The sequence below is a fragment of the Saimiri boliviensis genome, chromosome 9, assembly GCF_048565385.1.
Source record: "Saimiri boliviensis isolate mSaiBol1 chromosome 9, mSaiBol1.pri, whole genome shotgun sequence".
NCBI lineage: Eukaryota > Metazoa > Chordata > Mammalia > Primates > Cebidae > Saimiri > Saimiri boliviensis.
The window spans coordinates 8,223,238-8,239,554 of record NC_133457.1 but is presented as its reverse complement, the minus strand read 5'-3'; the positions used below and the strand labels follow the sequence as shown (position 1 = coordinate 8,239,554).

The following is a 16,317-nucleotide window of genomic DNA, read 5'->3' as shown; positions in this document are numbered from 1 at the left end:
TCCAGGCTGGAGTGCAGTGGCACAACCTTGGCTCACAGCAACCTCTGCCTCCCAGGTTCAAGCAATTCTCCTGCCTCAGCCTCCCAAGTAGCTGGAACTATAGGTTCATACCATCACACCTGGCTAATGTTTATATTTTTAGTAGAGAACAGGTTTCACCATATTGGTCAGGCTTGTCTCAAACTCCTGACCTCAGGTGATCCACTGGCCTCGGCCTCCCAGTGCTGAACCACTGCATGAACCACTGCACCTAAGCTTAAGCTTAAATATTTTTTAAAGTTTAAGCATCAAGCTGGTAATAGCAACTATGAGTGATGTAATTACATGCGATAATTCAGAAATCGTATTACACTAGAAAAATGTCTAAGGCACCCAGGAACAAGGTGGCAGTTTAAAATATCCATATGTCATTTTGTCAACTTGTAAACTGGAGTAAGCAACGTGAATTATATACATTTGCAAACTACTTTTTGACAAAGTAATGTGGCTTTGTTTGTTCTGAAGATAGGACATTCCTTCAGTGAAAGAACACATTTTGAAACACAGTCTGCAAAGACCTTATAAGGAACTATCATGAAGAACAGTTCCTGATAAGAAAAAACCTGATGTCACAGGCTTTAGAAGACCAGGCTATAACTCATTTAAGCTGTTTGCTCACACAGCAACAACTTCATGAATGTATGTATGTACGGATTCTACAAGGAAAGACTATCAAAGAAAACACAAACGAGAGATGAGTGTACTATTCACTACACATACTTTAAAGCAGTAAGTCTTTATTATGTACAATGACTGTTTAAATGCAAAGGTGGACAGTAAATGAAAAAACTGTCATCTAAACGAAACAGAATATAAGAATTCTTTAAACAGATGGGATACCTGCTGTGTTCGGTGTACACATTTAACAGCCATCCACTTTTGCTCAGAGCTAAAAGGGTATTCAGCTTTTCTGATGTAGTCTTGTTGAAGTCCATCAAGACCCATCTATATGGCACAAAAAGAAAGTTAATTCTCACCAAAATGTGATCATTTTTTCCTTTAACAAAAAACAAGGGTCACAACTTGTAGCCAGGTTGGCTGGATTATTTTTCAGTTAACGGTGAAAGAATAAGTGCTCCATCTATATATACTAAACTTCCCTACATTATCAGCATACATTTGCAACATGCAAGCCCACGTATGGAGATATAGTCTAAGGCAGGTTTTCTGGACTGTACGCTAACTACACCTCCCACACCCACTGTATTAATCCCTCTACCAGCTCAAATTCTGAAAGGAAGCAGGATGTAAATAAATAAAAGTACTCAACCAATTTTGAGCACATACTTTTACAATCAATAGAAATTTTAGATTAACTCTCTTACTTCTTAGGGACTCCAATGTCTCACTTGTTATCATCCTAGTCCCTTATCCTCTATCACTTTATGTCCTGAATACTACTAGTCATGTAGCTGTTTTCCCTCCCAATAACCTTTGCATCCATATCAAACATCCAAACATCAAAAATGCCGAAAAATTATCTTCCAAATATCAAAAAATGTTTAAACTACTCAAAATGCTACCACAGATTGCTATTTTCTATTGAAACATGTTCAGACTCTTGTTCTTGGCCTTTAATAAGGTTCTCCAGAAACCCACCACATACAGCATCTACAAAAATCCTCCTGGTCGCTCAAGTATCTTTCATTTCACCCAGGTTAGCCAACTCATTAGCCACAATCCATTTTATGCTCTTTTATTCCTCTCTGCTTCTACTTTAGTTGATTCCCTAGCTTACTTCATCTAAATCCTTCCTATCCTTAAACCAGGCATCCCCAAACTACGGCCCGCAGGCCGCATGTAGCCCCCTGAGGCCATTTATCCGGCCCCCCGCCGCACTTCAGGAAGGGGCACCTCTTTCATTGGTGGTCAGTGAGAGGAGCACAGTATGTGGCAGCCCTCCAACAGTCTGAGGGACAGTGAACTGGCCCCCTGTGTAAAAAGTTTGGGGACGCTTGCCTTAAACCCTCATATCCCAGCTCTGAATCTGCATTGTTCTTACATGTGACTCAATGTTCAGATTTCACTGTCTGCTGTCTTGGACTGCCTTTTGTTTCAAAAATGTCACTATAAATTCCCTACCTAAAATATGAGGTCTCTGCCCATAAAAGACGGTTTCATACTCTTTATCTCTCAAAGAAACTAATATCTTGTAAGTATAACACATGAAATACTTGATAACTGATTCATTTATTGAGTATTATGCTATTTTAGTTGTAATGAGACCAAATGATATAGAAATGTGCTTTTCGGTCAAGGAAACTATGTATTCTAAAACTATCAATTTTATTTCATTAACTATGTTGTAATAACCTGTAATTCTTTACTGTCTCTCATTTCAAGTAAACTCACTTAGAAGCCTCTTGCTTTACACAAGTACAAGTATCAAGATTTTCTCTGAATATTCTTAAAAGAAGTAATAGTTATTTTTCTTATGAATGATAGGCTGAACTTAACAGGTTTCTCACTGAATCAAATATAAGACTTAGGGGATAAGAAGACAGATTGGGACAGATGAAAAGTTAACTGAGACTTCTCCCCAAAATAAATCATAACTTTACAATCATTTTGAGAAATTAACAAAGGAGAAAAAGGAAAGAGTAGGAAAAGAAAGCTATTTTCTCATGACTGTGTTATTATCTTTACATAGAAATACTGAAGAATGTTGCCTTTTATTCATTCAAAAGGTTAGTATTTATCAGTAATTACACATTTATAAAGTATTTCACATGTAGATGTCAGTATTGTGGAAGACGGGAACACTTCTTCCTAAGAAATCAATGACTGCTCATTAGTTTGTAATAAGGTTATACTGAAATAGCTCTACGTTTTATATTTATAGGAATAAAACTGGTACCCAAAAGAGAGTAAAAACAATGAAATATTATGAGGTTTTTTCACTCAATACCTAAAAACTAGTAATACTAAAATTTATGACATTGTGTTCTGTTGTGAGGGTAATGTCTCATATGTCAAAGAAGAGATTTAGGTACGTACCTTCATTGCAAGAGCAATTAAGGCCCCTTCTGTTGGCTTCCCCATTAGAGTATTGTTTCTAATTACAGCATCATTGCACACACAGCCCGCCTAAGAAAAATACACATAAATTATGACCCTATTACTGTGTCTTAAGTTATTATAAAGAAAGTAATCTTCTTGAGAAAAAAAAAAGTATTTACCTCAACAATTCTGCTAACAGCTGGGTTGTAGAATCCATGAACAACATCACCATCAACAATCACTTCCCCAAACTGATTATAGCCAACTCCAGTTACCTAAAGATCATAAAGTGGGATCAATAATACAAACATTAGGTGGTGACAAGACCTATAAAACCCCAAAACTATCATGAGTTCTGTTCATTTTATTTATAATGACACTGTTAAAGTGTTTATCTATAGAAGCATTTGGGCCGGGTGCGGTGGCTCACACCTGTAATCCCAGCGCTTTGGGAGGCCGAGGCGGGTGGATCACGAGCTCAAGAGATCGAGACCATCCTGGTCAACATGGTGAAACCCTGTCTCTACTAAAAATACAAAAAATTAGCTGGGCATGGTGGTGCGTGCCTGTAATCCCAGCTACTCAGGAAGCTGAGGCAGGAGAATTGCCTGAACCCAGGAGGCGGAGGTTGCGGTGAGCCAAGATCGTGCCATTGCACTCCGGCCTGGGTAACAAGAGCGAAACTCCGCCTCAAAAAAAAAAAAAAAAAAAAAGCATTAAAATTTGTCTTAAAAAAGGACATTTAGTAGAGAAATATAGATTCTAATTCTCATCACAATGATTAAAAAGACATTGTTTTCTATTGACAATATACTATTAAAAGAATAAGCTATGAAAATATACATAAGTAAGCTTAAACTTATATGACATTACATTTATATAGCATACTACAGTTCGCAAATAACTCAATCCATTACTATATGTAACATATAACACAAACATGTGACCTAGACAAAAGCAGTCTTCTTTTTGCAAGCATGCAGGCTTGGAGACACTGAGATATACACTAGCACGTACAAATTACTTTAACATAGCATATTATACATCAATTTTAAAAATAAGGGCAGAGACAAACCAGATATTTATATCATGTGTCTAGAACAAACCAAGCTGAACAAAAGGAAATTTCACAGTAAAAACCATACAACTTAGTGGCCAGGCATGGTGGCTCACAGCTGTAATCCTAGTACTTTGGGAAACTGGGGTGGGAGAATCACTTTAGCCCAGGAGTTCAAGACCAGCCTGTGCAACAAAGCAAGACCCATCTCTATTAAAAATAAAAATTTTTAAAAAAAGTTTAATGATACAATTTAGAGATAAAACAATTAAGAAACAGTTAATGCATTATATATAACATGACCTGAAAACAACAGAACAATTAATATTCTACCTTCCATACCTGGAACATATAAGCACACATAATCCTAATTACCCTTCTGAATCACTCAGAAAGGGCACATTCACCACCATAGATGGGTTACCTCTGACCAAATCTAATACTGTAAATATCATCTCTTTTCAAAACCCATGTAAAATGGATGTAAATAAACCCAAGTACAACTTCTGCCAATTGTCTAACATTTACTTTTCTCAGTGAATTAGCTATAAATACATTTTAAATTACTGTACCCAACATAAGCAGTGCTAAGAGCATTCCAGTCAAAAATCCTGCACAGACTGAGTAGGATTAGAACTTGTCCATAACCAGCTTCAGGAAGACTACTGTACAGTGATGTGCACTTAAAGAGACTGTCAATGTATCAATATATAATTGCTAAAATAATATGATTCATTCATTCATTTATCAAGTATTTATTACTACGAAGCAGGCTCTGTGCTAGGCAATATAGTTCATACTCTTTTACAACTTATAATGGGAAAATTTTACCTAAGATAAGGACTAAGAGATATAAAATGCTAAGAAAACATATAACATAGGGCCATTTCTGGGTGTTTTGAAGAAGTGGCCTGGAATTAAGGTGCAAACGATAAAGAGGCATTAGATTATCCTAAGCAGTGAGAAAAGCAGCAAAGTTCCTAAAGTAGGAATAATTTTGTCACAGGAAAAGAACTATAAAGCCAGTATACTTGGTGCACAGAAAGCAAAGGGTAGCATATAAGGATAGAGGGGAAAATAAGGGACAGAACATGTACAGCTTTGAGGGGCCACAGTTCAGGATCCTGATCACAATCGAAAACTATTGGAGTACTGTAATTTACGGAGTGACATGCTTAAAATTTAGTTCTAAAAAGATCTCTCAAGCTGCTTATGGAGTGAGGGCAGCAAAAATGGATAAAGACCAGTCAAGAAGCATTATCAAAATGGCTGGTGAGAAATGACAATAACTTAAAGAAGCTGGCTGTAAAGTAGATGGCTGGGAAAATTCTTTAAGAAGTCAAAATTGGCAGGATTTGATTATGGATGGATAAAGGGGTGACTGAAAGAGAGATGTCAAGGAGGAATCAAAGTTTTTGGATTGAACAAGTGTACCAGCGGAATGAAACAAAGACTTGGTAGAGTCACAGAGAAGGAAAATAAATCCACTACTAATTTACAGCCCTTTTGAAGGCAAGACACTGGAACTATTTGGAATGTTAAACATCATGTTTCTGAAAGGCATACTGTTTTTGCTTTTTAGTTTTTAAAAACCTACAGAGTACCTCAGCATGCAGGCCATCTGAAGTAAATATGTGAGTAACAGTCATTTCATTCTTCGTCAGTGTCCCAGTTTTATCTGAACAAATCACATTACAGCAGCCTAAAGAATTAAATCATTACAAGTCACCAAAAGAATCAAGGAGAAATACAGGTTTACTTAAAAAACAAATCAAAGACTAAAATCCTGTCCTACTTCTCTGAATTTTATAGAGATCAAACTCATTGGTAATTTTAGATTAACTTCTCTCATTATGCCTGCTTCAGCATAAGGTGCAGTTTCTGAAATTAAAAATAAAAATTAGATGTTGACATTTTCTTATTTATTTATATACAGTTTCTACAAAGCTACTTCACATTAGCTTTATGTAATGATTTTATGTAATACCTTTTCTAGAAAGTTTGCAGAATTCCTAAATATAAACCCGCATAATTTCTACAGTCAGGATTTTTCAAAGTATTTCACTTTCTCATATATGGAGAAGATATTTAAAAATACAAACTAGAAATCAAATTCAGTACATTTTTGGAGTTTCAAAGCACACTGCACATGAAGTTTTGTAATAGCAATATAACTACTATATATTTACTGTTCTTACAGGCAAATTCAACTCCAGTACCACATTTGGGATCTATAATAATGCATTATCTTCTTTGACATGTCACAAGAAAAATATTCTATTAATTTTACTCTAAAATTTCAGTTACTGTATGGATTTTCTTAACATGATTTGAGCATTAAAACACTATGATGTAGAAAGATTTCAAGTCCCCACACCTAAGGGATTGGAATTATTAATTGCCTTTTTCAGTTGTTAAAACCATATCCAATTTTGCCATAAACCAAACATCATTATGCAAATCTCTAGGACAAAAACTGTAAAACTCTGAGATGATCTACTATTGACATAAACTTACACATCATTGCATAGGAATGCTCTTAACACAGACTTACCCAGAGTTTCAACTATAGGCAGTTTTTTCACAATGGCCCTTTTCTTCACCATTCTCATAACACCAAGAGCTAACGTCACTGTGACCACAATGGGGAGACCTTCAGGAATCGCTGCTACAGCCAAACTGTAACCAATATATACAATGTATTAAAATGTAGGTTAAACAGTACTCACAGCAACAATCTAAATTGGATGTTACTTAAAGCTTAATAAAATGCAAAATTAACATAGTCAATACCTAAAAAATAAACTTCTCAAAAGGAAGAGAAAGCTGATTAATATTTACAGGATGCCTGGTAGCTGCCAGGTTAAACACAGTGGTTAAAAACACAGGTTCTGACATCAAATTGCCTGGATTTGTACCCTGGCTTCATCATCTCTTACTTGTGTGATCCTGGGTTACTTACTACTCCACCTCTGTAGTTTACTGTTCTTGTCTATAAAATACAGATATCTACAAACGTTCAAACAAAAACTCATACATGAATGTTCCCAGTAATACTATTCAACATAGCCAAAAGATGGAAACAGGCCAAATATTCATCAACTGATAAATGTAAAATTGTGACATCCATGCAATGAATGGATACTTTAGCTACAAAAAGGAATAAAGTACTAATACATCTACAATATGAATATACCTTGAAAATATTATGCTAAGTGAAAAAAGCCAGATATAAAAAGTCATATTATATCATTCCATTTATATGAAATATCTACAATAGGCAAATCCACAGAAACAGCAGATCAGTGAGTAGCTGCCAGGGACTAGGTGAAGAAGAGAACTGGGGAATGACTGCTTCATGTGTACAGGGTTTTCTTTCGGCACGATGAAAAGGTTCTGAACCTTGACAATGGTTAACAGTTGTAAAATATTGTGACCATACTTAACTCCACCAAATTAACTCTTTAAAACTGTAAGTTTTATCACAATTTAAAAAATTATTTCACTCTTGCCTTTTATACTTAAAAAATAAGTCATTGTTTGTGCCATTCCAAATACTGTATCTTGACTCTGCTACAAATAAGAACATAAGCAATCTTCATTCTACCACTGTTCCCTCTGCTGCTTCTACTTCCTAATTTTCATTACCAACATGCTTTTCTTTTTTTTTTTTGAGACAGAGTCTCACTTTGTAGCCAGGCTGGAGTGCAGTGGCGCAACCTCTGCCTCCCTTAGCTAACTCCGAGTAGCTGGGACTACAGGCCCATGCCACCATGCCCAACTAAGTTTTGTATTTTTAGTAGAGAGAGACAGGATTTCACCTTATTGGCCAAGATGGTCTCAATCTCTTGACCTCGTGATCCACCCACCTTGGCCTCCCAAAGCGCTGGGATTACAGGTGTGAGCTACCATGCCTGGCCATCAACTTTTTCTGTGCATAATCTAGTACATTAGCATCCTTTTCAATTACTGTAATTGACTTTTTCATGCTTTATTTACTGGTTGATTTTAAAAGTTGAAAGCAAAGGAGCAACAATATTATTGCTGAAGAGCTGAAAGCAAATGAGCAATAATATTATTGCTGAAGAGTATACACTGAAGAGTCAAGGAAAAAGTATGTTATCATTAATACTTCCTTTTCTCCTTTGGACTTCTCAAAGAGAAGGTTCCTAGTTCAAAGGGTATCCTCTTTTTTCTTTTTTTTTCCTTTTTTAAATGCTTCCATTAAGGAAAAACAGGCGTCACCATTTACAATCTAGATGCAATCAATCTTTTCAATCTTTTATATTTAAGTCATTTTAGTAAAACTTTACAGAGGAATAAATAAATTATAAAAACTTCACTCTAAGTTTTCACTTTAATGATAACCCAAAACTATTCCTGGACTTCAAGGTATCTATACTTGAAATGAGTAACATCTTTAAAATGCAACTAACTGCTCATTCACTGTCTCTGGTGAACTTGGAACATATTTATCTTATAAATACTTATTTCAGATTTAAAGAAAATATTTCTAACAGGCTCTAGTTTATCAATCTAATTCTTCTTTCTTACATTTGTTCTGTCAAATTGCAACACTTCTAAAAATAATGATGACTCCCAATTGTTTTGAACAGAGAAGTTATCTTCTTTGTTCCATAACTGCTAAACATTTTCAATTTCAGATTTATAACACCAATTACAATGATGAATCCAATTTTTCTACTTCTGCATAATCTATTTCCTGTTAATTACCTTTATATTCATACCAGCCTTCATCATTTCTCCACTTACAAGCAATATGAAGTCAATGCTGGTAAACACGCATTACAAAAGATGAATGAAATAGGGTCATACATTCATTTAGCAAAAAGAGATGGCCCAGATTCTTGCTTGAAAATTACTGCATGATAGAGTCCTTGCTGCAAAATAACTGGAAAAGAATACCTGTTTCTTTGTTGTCCTTAGAAAGAGACTACTCACTCATCAAAATTAAGGAGTTTGAGAAGATCTAGATTATCATCATCCAAAGACTCACAGTTTTGAAATTTCACTTACGGATTAATTTCACCCACATCATTATAGCCTACAGTGCTTCTATTTGGTCCCCTGCAATGATCTTCTGATTTGTCTAATAATTTCAATAAGTATTCTCTGTCAATTATTCTCTTTGCCATTATTGCAGACAGTGAAAAATTCTGAATTCTCACTTTAGTTCAATGAAAGCTACAAGAAACAAATCTAGAGACTGTGACTTTAGACTTCTTTTACACCTTCTTAAATAATCCAATAGTTTGGGCAGCATAATAAGAAAACTAAAGAGTAAGAGAATAGTAATAATTTATTTTATTATTACATCAACCCTCTCAATGATTCCATCATTCTTCTGCTTTCTTATTGTTTTAGTCATCTTTAGCACTCTTGCATGTAATTGTTAAAATAATTCCTAGGATGAAGATATCGTAAAACACTTCAAGAAACAGAAAAAATAGGTTCATTAAAGGTCCCATAATGTTGCTTATATTTATAAAAGAGTCCACTGGACCCATACTGCAAAACAGAATTGCAAAACAGAATGAATTTTAGTCTATTTAAAAATTTTTAAGTTTCTTGTTTTTTTGGAAGACCTTGAAGAAAGAATAAAAGTTATGATATGTCAATCTGTATAAACGGAACTAAAAAAAAAAAATAAATTAAAAAAAAAAAAAACACCCAAATCCTTAAAAACGAAAAATTGATCCAATGAATAATATGTCAATGTTTAGTATCTCAAACTCATTCCCCATTTTTATTTTATATTTAACCCATGGATTTTTTAAATACAAATTTAAACCAAGAGTTTCAAATTGCATTTTCACTCCCTTGAGGAAAAAAAATACATGCCTTTACTATATCACAAATATCTTTTTATTTCTTATTTATTCTGCTGATTCCTTGTAATCTATTTGGCTTTTTCCCTTTGTAAGGCACTGATTTTTGTTCTAATATTTGAAATATTATTTCCTACGCCTACAACAGATGTCTACCAGGATTTCTTTTCCTTAGATGCCTAAATAAGTTCTTGCCCTTTGTTATATCTATTATCATCTTCCTTTCTTTCACCCTTGTTTTGCTGGAATTCATACAAGGATGGGTAAGAGTGGTAGGCATGGATCCACTCGACCAGCACCTGAACTCAAGAAGCCACAGGAATTTAAAGAAATGCAAAGGCTGCCCTTGGTCACACATCAGTTGAAAATTCTTATTTAAGAGCATTACTTTCTTTTTCTATGTTTAGTAAAAAACTGGTGTCTATCAGTGGCTATCCCTAGTAATTCTGATGGCAGGAGTTGCTATTGTACAGTGGCCCACAGATTCTCAGCTTGATTCTAAGAACTTTGCACTAGTTCTCAATTTGTAGGGCTCATGGCTGTTCACACAGTATGCTTCTCAAGTGGCTTTGCAGGGGTTTACTTTGAGAAAATCTTAAAACAATCAGTGTGGATAAGAAACATTCAGGTTGGTTTCTTTGGAAGTATATTTGGATTAATAGATGTATACATTTATGATGGAGAACTGGTATCAAAGAATGGATTTTTTCAGGGATATAACTGACTGAACTGAATACTAGTTGTTCTTCAGGCACTTAGAGGCCTTGTAATAGCTGCTGTCACTAAATATGCAGATAATATTTTTAAAGGATTTCTTTATGTATAATATTATCAACACTGACCTCCTATTTTTGTCTTCAAGATTTTGTGCCAACCAGTCTTTTTCTTTGGAGCCATCCTTGTAAGAACAGCTACTTTCTTATATGGTTATGATCCCAAACCGACAGGAAATCCCACTAAAGCATAGTTGTATACCATCTTTAACTGGTTTTTCACGATGGTGCACTAGGAATCTCAACGTTAATCTTACATAGAGGACTTCTACAGAGTCTGTGATGATATAATCATGCTGAATCTGATCATATTGTTTAAATGGTTAAAAATAAAAACGTTTAAGGATAAAATATGTGTATATATAACAAAACACATTACATCTAGAAATCAAAACCTGAGAGTATTTCCAGGTATTAGAGTTAGAAGGAACAGTAGAGGAAACTTGAAATTTAAGTTTAAAAAGATATTATCTTTTTGATTGCTGAGGAAATCTCTTATGCACTCTTTTGCAAGAGTACACAACAAATGTCAGGTATCACTGTTTGCAAATTAGATTTAATCTTATTAAATGTTTTTATCTTACTCTTTCTGTACAGACATATCAAATCACATGAAATATTCAAAGTTTGAAAATTATAATTACCTATAAAGCTGTGGAAAAAATATAACCTCTTTTATACTTCTAGTTAGAAGTATAATTTCTAACTATAGTTAGAAAGTTGTTAAATGAACATTTTACTCATTTTAAAACAAAAAAAAGGATATGGAAGAAATGAATGTTAAGACTACTTGGCTACCTATTTGTAACTAATTGGACTGAACCTTTGTCTAGGTCTAATTTACAAATTTATGATCACTTCCCACATAATTTGGTACCACTGCTCCACTGTATTCTAATGCAATCTGATGTTGCTGTGGATGAAGAGTTAATAATTTTCCCCTTCTGAATTTGATTAACTCTAGTTCTATTCACCTAGAGACCTCATAAGAATAGTACGTCAAATATGCTTCTGGATAATACTGCTATGACTAAAGGATCCCCTGATTAATAAAATCTCTCTGAACTAGGACAGTTATAATTATCTTACAGAAGTTACAGCTTTGAGTTTCTTGAGTGTAGTATCTCTTGTAACTAGACATGTCCCTTGCAGGCATCTGGAAACACATGCTTCAAAATATGTCTCTTATGGAACAGAAGACATTTTAACCCAAAGTAGATCCCACACTCACAAGGTTGACCTTATCCCCTTGTACTTGAGTGAACTGCTACATGAATTGCTGCAGACTCGCAGGAGAAGGTTGTCTGAAATTACCCTGCTGCGTTTAGGACACAGGTATCAGATGCGGTCTGGGAAAGTCTTGTGAGTTGGAATATTTAGAAGAACCTAAGAAGACCCTGTGGTAGAAATTGCAGTTGCTAATGAGAAGTCTGATGCCAGCCTAGTTACCCTTCCTTTGTAGATGACCTTTTTTTCTTTAGTTTCACAACTATGTAACAAGGTTGATGTTTTTTCCATCCTACTTGGCATTTAGTGAATACTTTCAATCTATAAAGACTTACTTCTTGCTTTAGCTTGAGAAAGTATTTGTGTGTCATATCTTAACGTAATTTCTCCTTACGTCTTTTTGAAACTTCAATTAGTTAGAAATGGTATTTCCTGAAATTCTTCTTTTTTATCATTTTCTCTCATTCTGTTTAAGACTTTTTCCTCTTTTTGGGGCGAGACCTCTTTGAGTTTACATTACACCCCTAAAATGGAATTTTTAATTTCAGCAATCATAGTCAATTTCTAAAAACTCTTTTGTTCTCCTTTTCTACAACAATCCATCTCATGGATGCAGTTTCTTCCACTTTGTTTTCAAATTTGTCTTTTATTTCTTAAATGTTATGCTTTCCTTTGAAATTGATTATTCAATTTCTATATTGTGAATTTTCTCTTTCATGCTGCTAGTTTTCAATTTGACAATCCTTAATTATTTATTTATATATAAAAATGCCATAATGCATTAGTAATTCCAGACATCTAGTGTGGGTTTTCTTCATTACCATATATATACATTTTCATTTTTCTAGAGGTAATTTTAATATATGACTTTAAAACTATTTATGTAGAGATATTATACTCTTATAGGCTCCATATAATACTGACTTTCATAATAAAATGTAAGCTATGTCTATTAGAGAAATAAAAGCAGAAGAAACTCCAATTATAAGGTATTGGAACTTACCTTACACTAATAGTAAACATTTCCAGGATATCTTTTCCCAGTAACCAGCCAACCAACATGATGATTCCTGAAACAGAATTAAATAGTTATTTTTCCCTTTTAGGTAAAATCAACTAAAAGAGAACAAGTTGACGCTAGACAAAACGGGAAGGCATATTAGATCAGAATTACAAAATTTTATAAAAATCTATTAAACTGGGGAGGTTAAAGTTAACACTGCTTAATGTTAATGCTATGCATAGTCACATACACACACGTGTACACAGACACACCACACACGCACACACACACAGTTTTACCTTTGGTTGACAATGCTCCCACCCATCCCTTAAGGAACAATATCTGATAATTTTTTTAAAAAGTACCAGTATTTTCATACAATGAAAAGAAGATGGCAGCAGTGAACATATACGTCTTCTATTTACTATCAAATATGCAAAACCCTAGAATTTTACTTTCCATAACGCAATATCCAAACACTTCACAGTAAATCTGTACTACATACAAAGGAACACTTGGAACTTGGCTCAAAAAGTGATGTACCTTACATTAAGCACCTACAACCGCACTAACATCTAAAAATTACTACTTTCATGGCATTTGAAAAGTTTAAAAATCATATAAACCAATACTCCTTGCTTTAATCTTTTATCTTTGAAAAGAATAGGGGGAAAAGTGCAAACAAGCAGGTTTGTGAGGAAAAAACAAACACCGATGCATCAGGGATTTAAAAAACAAAGCAATCTCAAGACTGCAAATCAATATGAACATTTACAACATTTTTTTTTTTTTTGCCTTTGGATAACTACAGATTATTCAAATAGTAACCTTCTAAGATCCAATCCGAAATACTATCATGATAAAAAAAAAAATACATCTCAAGAATTATGCCAGGGGTCAGCAAACTATAATCTGTGTATCTCCTATCTGTTCTTGTAAATGGAGTTTGTTGGAACATACCCACACTCATTTATTTACATATTTTTTATGACTGCTTTCATGCTAATGGCAAAGTGAAGTCTTTCCAACAGAGACCATATGGACTAATATATTTACTATCTAGTCCTTTACAAGAAAAAAAAATTGCTGACCCTGATCTAGCTCTTGACCTTGGCAAGAAAAATTATGTCCAATGTAATACACTCACATAAAACCAGATAATCATAAAGTTGAAACATATTGATTACAAAATTTAAAATGGTTTTATGGTATAGTGCTAATAGAAACTACAAAGATTTAATTAGCTAGAATGCCCTTCAATTTATCAAATTCACTATAAAATTTCTAGAAAATGAACAGCAATAATCAAATTAAAGTAGTTATGAGGGCACACACACCAGTCAAACAAAAACAACTAAAATATCTTCCTACCTTCTACTTTATGTTTACAATGAAGATAGATGGATAAACAAAATTAATATTTAAGAAATTATTTCAACTAATACTGTATTAATGGAAATACTGCTTTAAAATTGCATTACTCCTGTAATCCCAGCACTGTGGGAGGCCAAGGTGGGCAATCACCTGAGGTCAGGAGTTTGAGACCAGCCTGGCCAACATGGTGAAACCCATCTCTATTAGGGAAAAAAAAAAAAAAAAAAAAAAAAAATTAGCTGGCTGTGGTGGTGTACGCCTGTAATCCCAGCTACTCAGGAGGATGAGGCAGGGGAATTGTTTGAACCCCAGAAGGCAGAGGTTGCAGTCAACCAGGATTGCACCACTGTACTCCAGCCTGAGCAATAGGAGTGAGACTCGAAAAAAAAAAATTGAATTACTGACCTTAAAATACTAAGCTAGCTGGAATAATTAACATGTAAGAATATTAAGTGAGAAAAGACTCCAAAATTAATGCAAGTGCTTAATGTGTGATAAAAACATGATTTCAACCCAATGAATAAAGAATGGATTAGATAATAGGATACTTAACTTGAATTAAAAAGTTAAAACTCTACCTTAAGCCCAGTTCTAAAATAAATTTTAAATAGTAAAATGTCAAAAATAAAAAAAAAACAATGTTTTAATAAATGTTTTTATAACCAGGAGGTTGGGAAAATCTTTAGGAATAGAGCAAAACCACCTTAACTGCAGAGATTATCAATAGGAGGTGCTAAGAGAATCGCAAGTAAAAGGGAATACTTTGACCCACTTGTGCCTGAGTGCCTGAGGTTGCAATTTTTTTATTTTTGCAATCAGACATTGAGCATAGGATATAAATAACTCCCACATGCTTAGTGTTCCAATAATGGAACACTAGGTATAAATAAATACATATATTGCCCTCATACCAAGTTTATTCTACATTCCTAAAGGCAAATTAAATGAAAAAGCAAAAATACTTAAACGACAAAAAGACTGATAATCTAGTCATATAAAAAGCTTTTTATCAATCTAAGATTTAAGACACAGGAAAAGGTACAAAAGAAATCATTGGCAGGTCATAAAGTAAAATGAAAACAATCAATCCACACATGACAAAGCATTCAGTTTCCCTAATAACAAACTGTGAAATCAAATAATGAGAACTCTTTTATTTACAGTTGAAGTTAATGACAACACTTAAAGTTGGCCAAAAATTTAAAAGTTACATGGATCCCCTCTGACTAATTTTATTTTAAGAATTTTTCCTTAAAAAAGACAAGTATTTACAAGAAGATACCCACACTGAAGAAGTATTTACATGACCAAAAAAACTAGATAAATGTCTAACAGAGATCTTATTATATTTTCTCACAAAATGGAATACTTTACGTTTGTTTTATGTATCGATTTAATGACAAGAATTTTATGACAGGGTATGTGAAACAAAAATAGAAAAGCAGTCCATAAAACTATAGTACCACATTTTTGTTGAAGACTATAAGGACAAATACTAAAATGCTTAAAGAAATATTTTCTAATTACAAGAATTATACAGAGTTCTATTTTTGTCTTTGTCAAAACGAACAGTGACTAGGAGTTAGTCTTATAATTTTAAAAAGTATTAAATAAAAAAAAAAAAAAGAAAAGCCAACAAATAAAACTGGAATAACACCACCCTTCACATTCAAAAAAGAAAACTAAAAGATATACACATATTCACTCTTCTCTTACCTATTATACCAAAAGAGTAAAAGGAAAGTTGTTTTCCTAAGAGGTCCATGCTCTTCTGCAGAGGGGTTTTCGGTGCCTTGATAAATTGAAGAAGAGTGTCACCACAATTAGCTATATTTACTAATCTTTATCAGGTGCCAGGGACTTGCTAAGTGCTTGACAAAGCAATTCCTAAGTTAACCATACAACTCTCCCATAAGGTAAGTATCACCTTCACTGAGAAAACTGAGACTCAGATTTTACACAATGCCCAAGGTCACACAGTAAGGAATAAAAATT

General features: G+C 33.9%; 1 protein-coding gene and 1 pseudogene across 11 annotated transcripts in view; one reads left to right on the top strand and one right to left on the bottom strand.

Annotated features, from left to right (window-relative positions):
- The window catches only part of ATP2C1 (ATPase secretory pathway Ca2+ transporting 1), a 165,584-nt gene that overhangs the window by 49,842 nt on the left and 99,425 nt on the right, over nt 1-16,317 (bottom strand). For all 11 annotated transcript variants that reach the window (XM_010335812.2, XM_003925085.4, XM_010335813.2 and 8 more), the window contains 7 exons: nt 16,039-16,114; nt 12,949-13,015; nt 6,651-6,775; nt 5,701-5,798; nt 3,219-3,314; nt 3,037-3,126; nt 880-984 (listed from right to left, as the gene is read on the bottom strand). In XM_010335812.2, coding sequence (XP_010334114.1) covers nt 880-984; nt 3,037-3,126; nt 3,219-3,314; nt 5,701-5,798; nt 6,651-6,775; nt 12,949-13,015; nt 16,039-16,114 — 657 coding nt within the window. The remainder of the gene's footprint in view (nt 1-879; nt 985-3,036; nt 3,127-3,218; nt 3,315-5,700; nt 5,799-6,650; nt 6,776-12,948; nt 13,016-16,038; nt 16,115-16,317) is intronic.
- On the top strand, nt 7,482-10,912 carry LOC141585564 (UDP-N-acetylglucosamine transporter pseudogene; annotated as a pseudogene).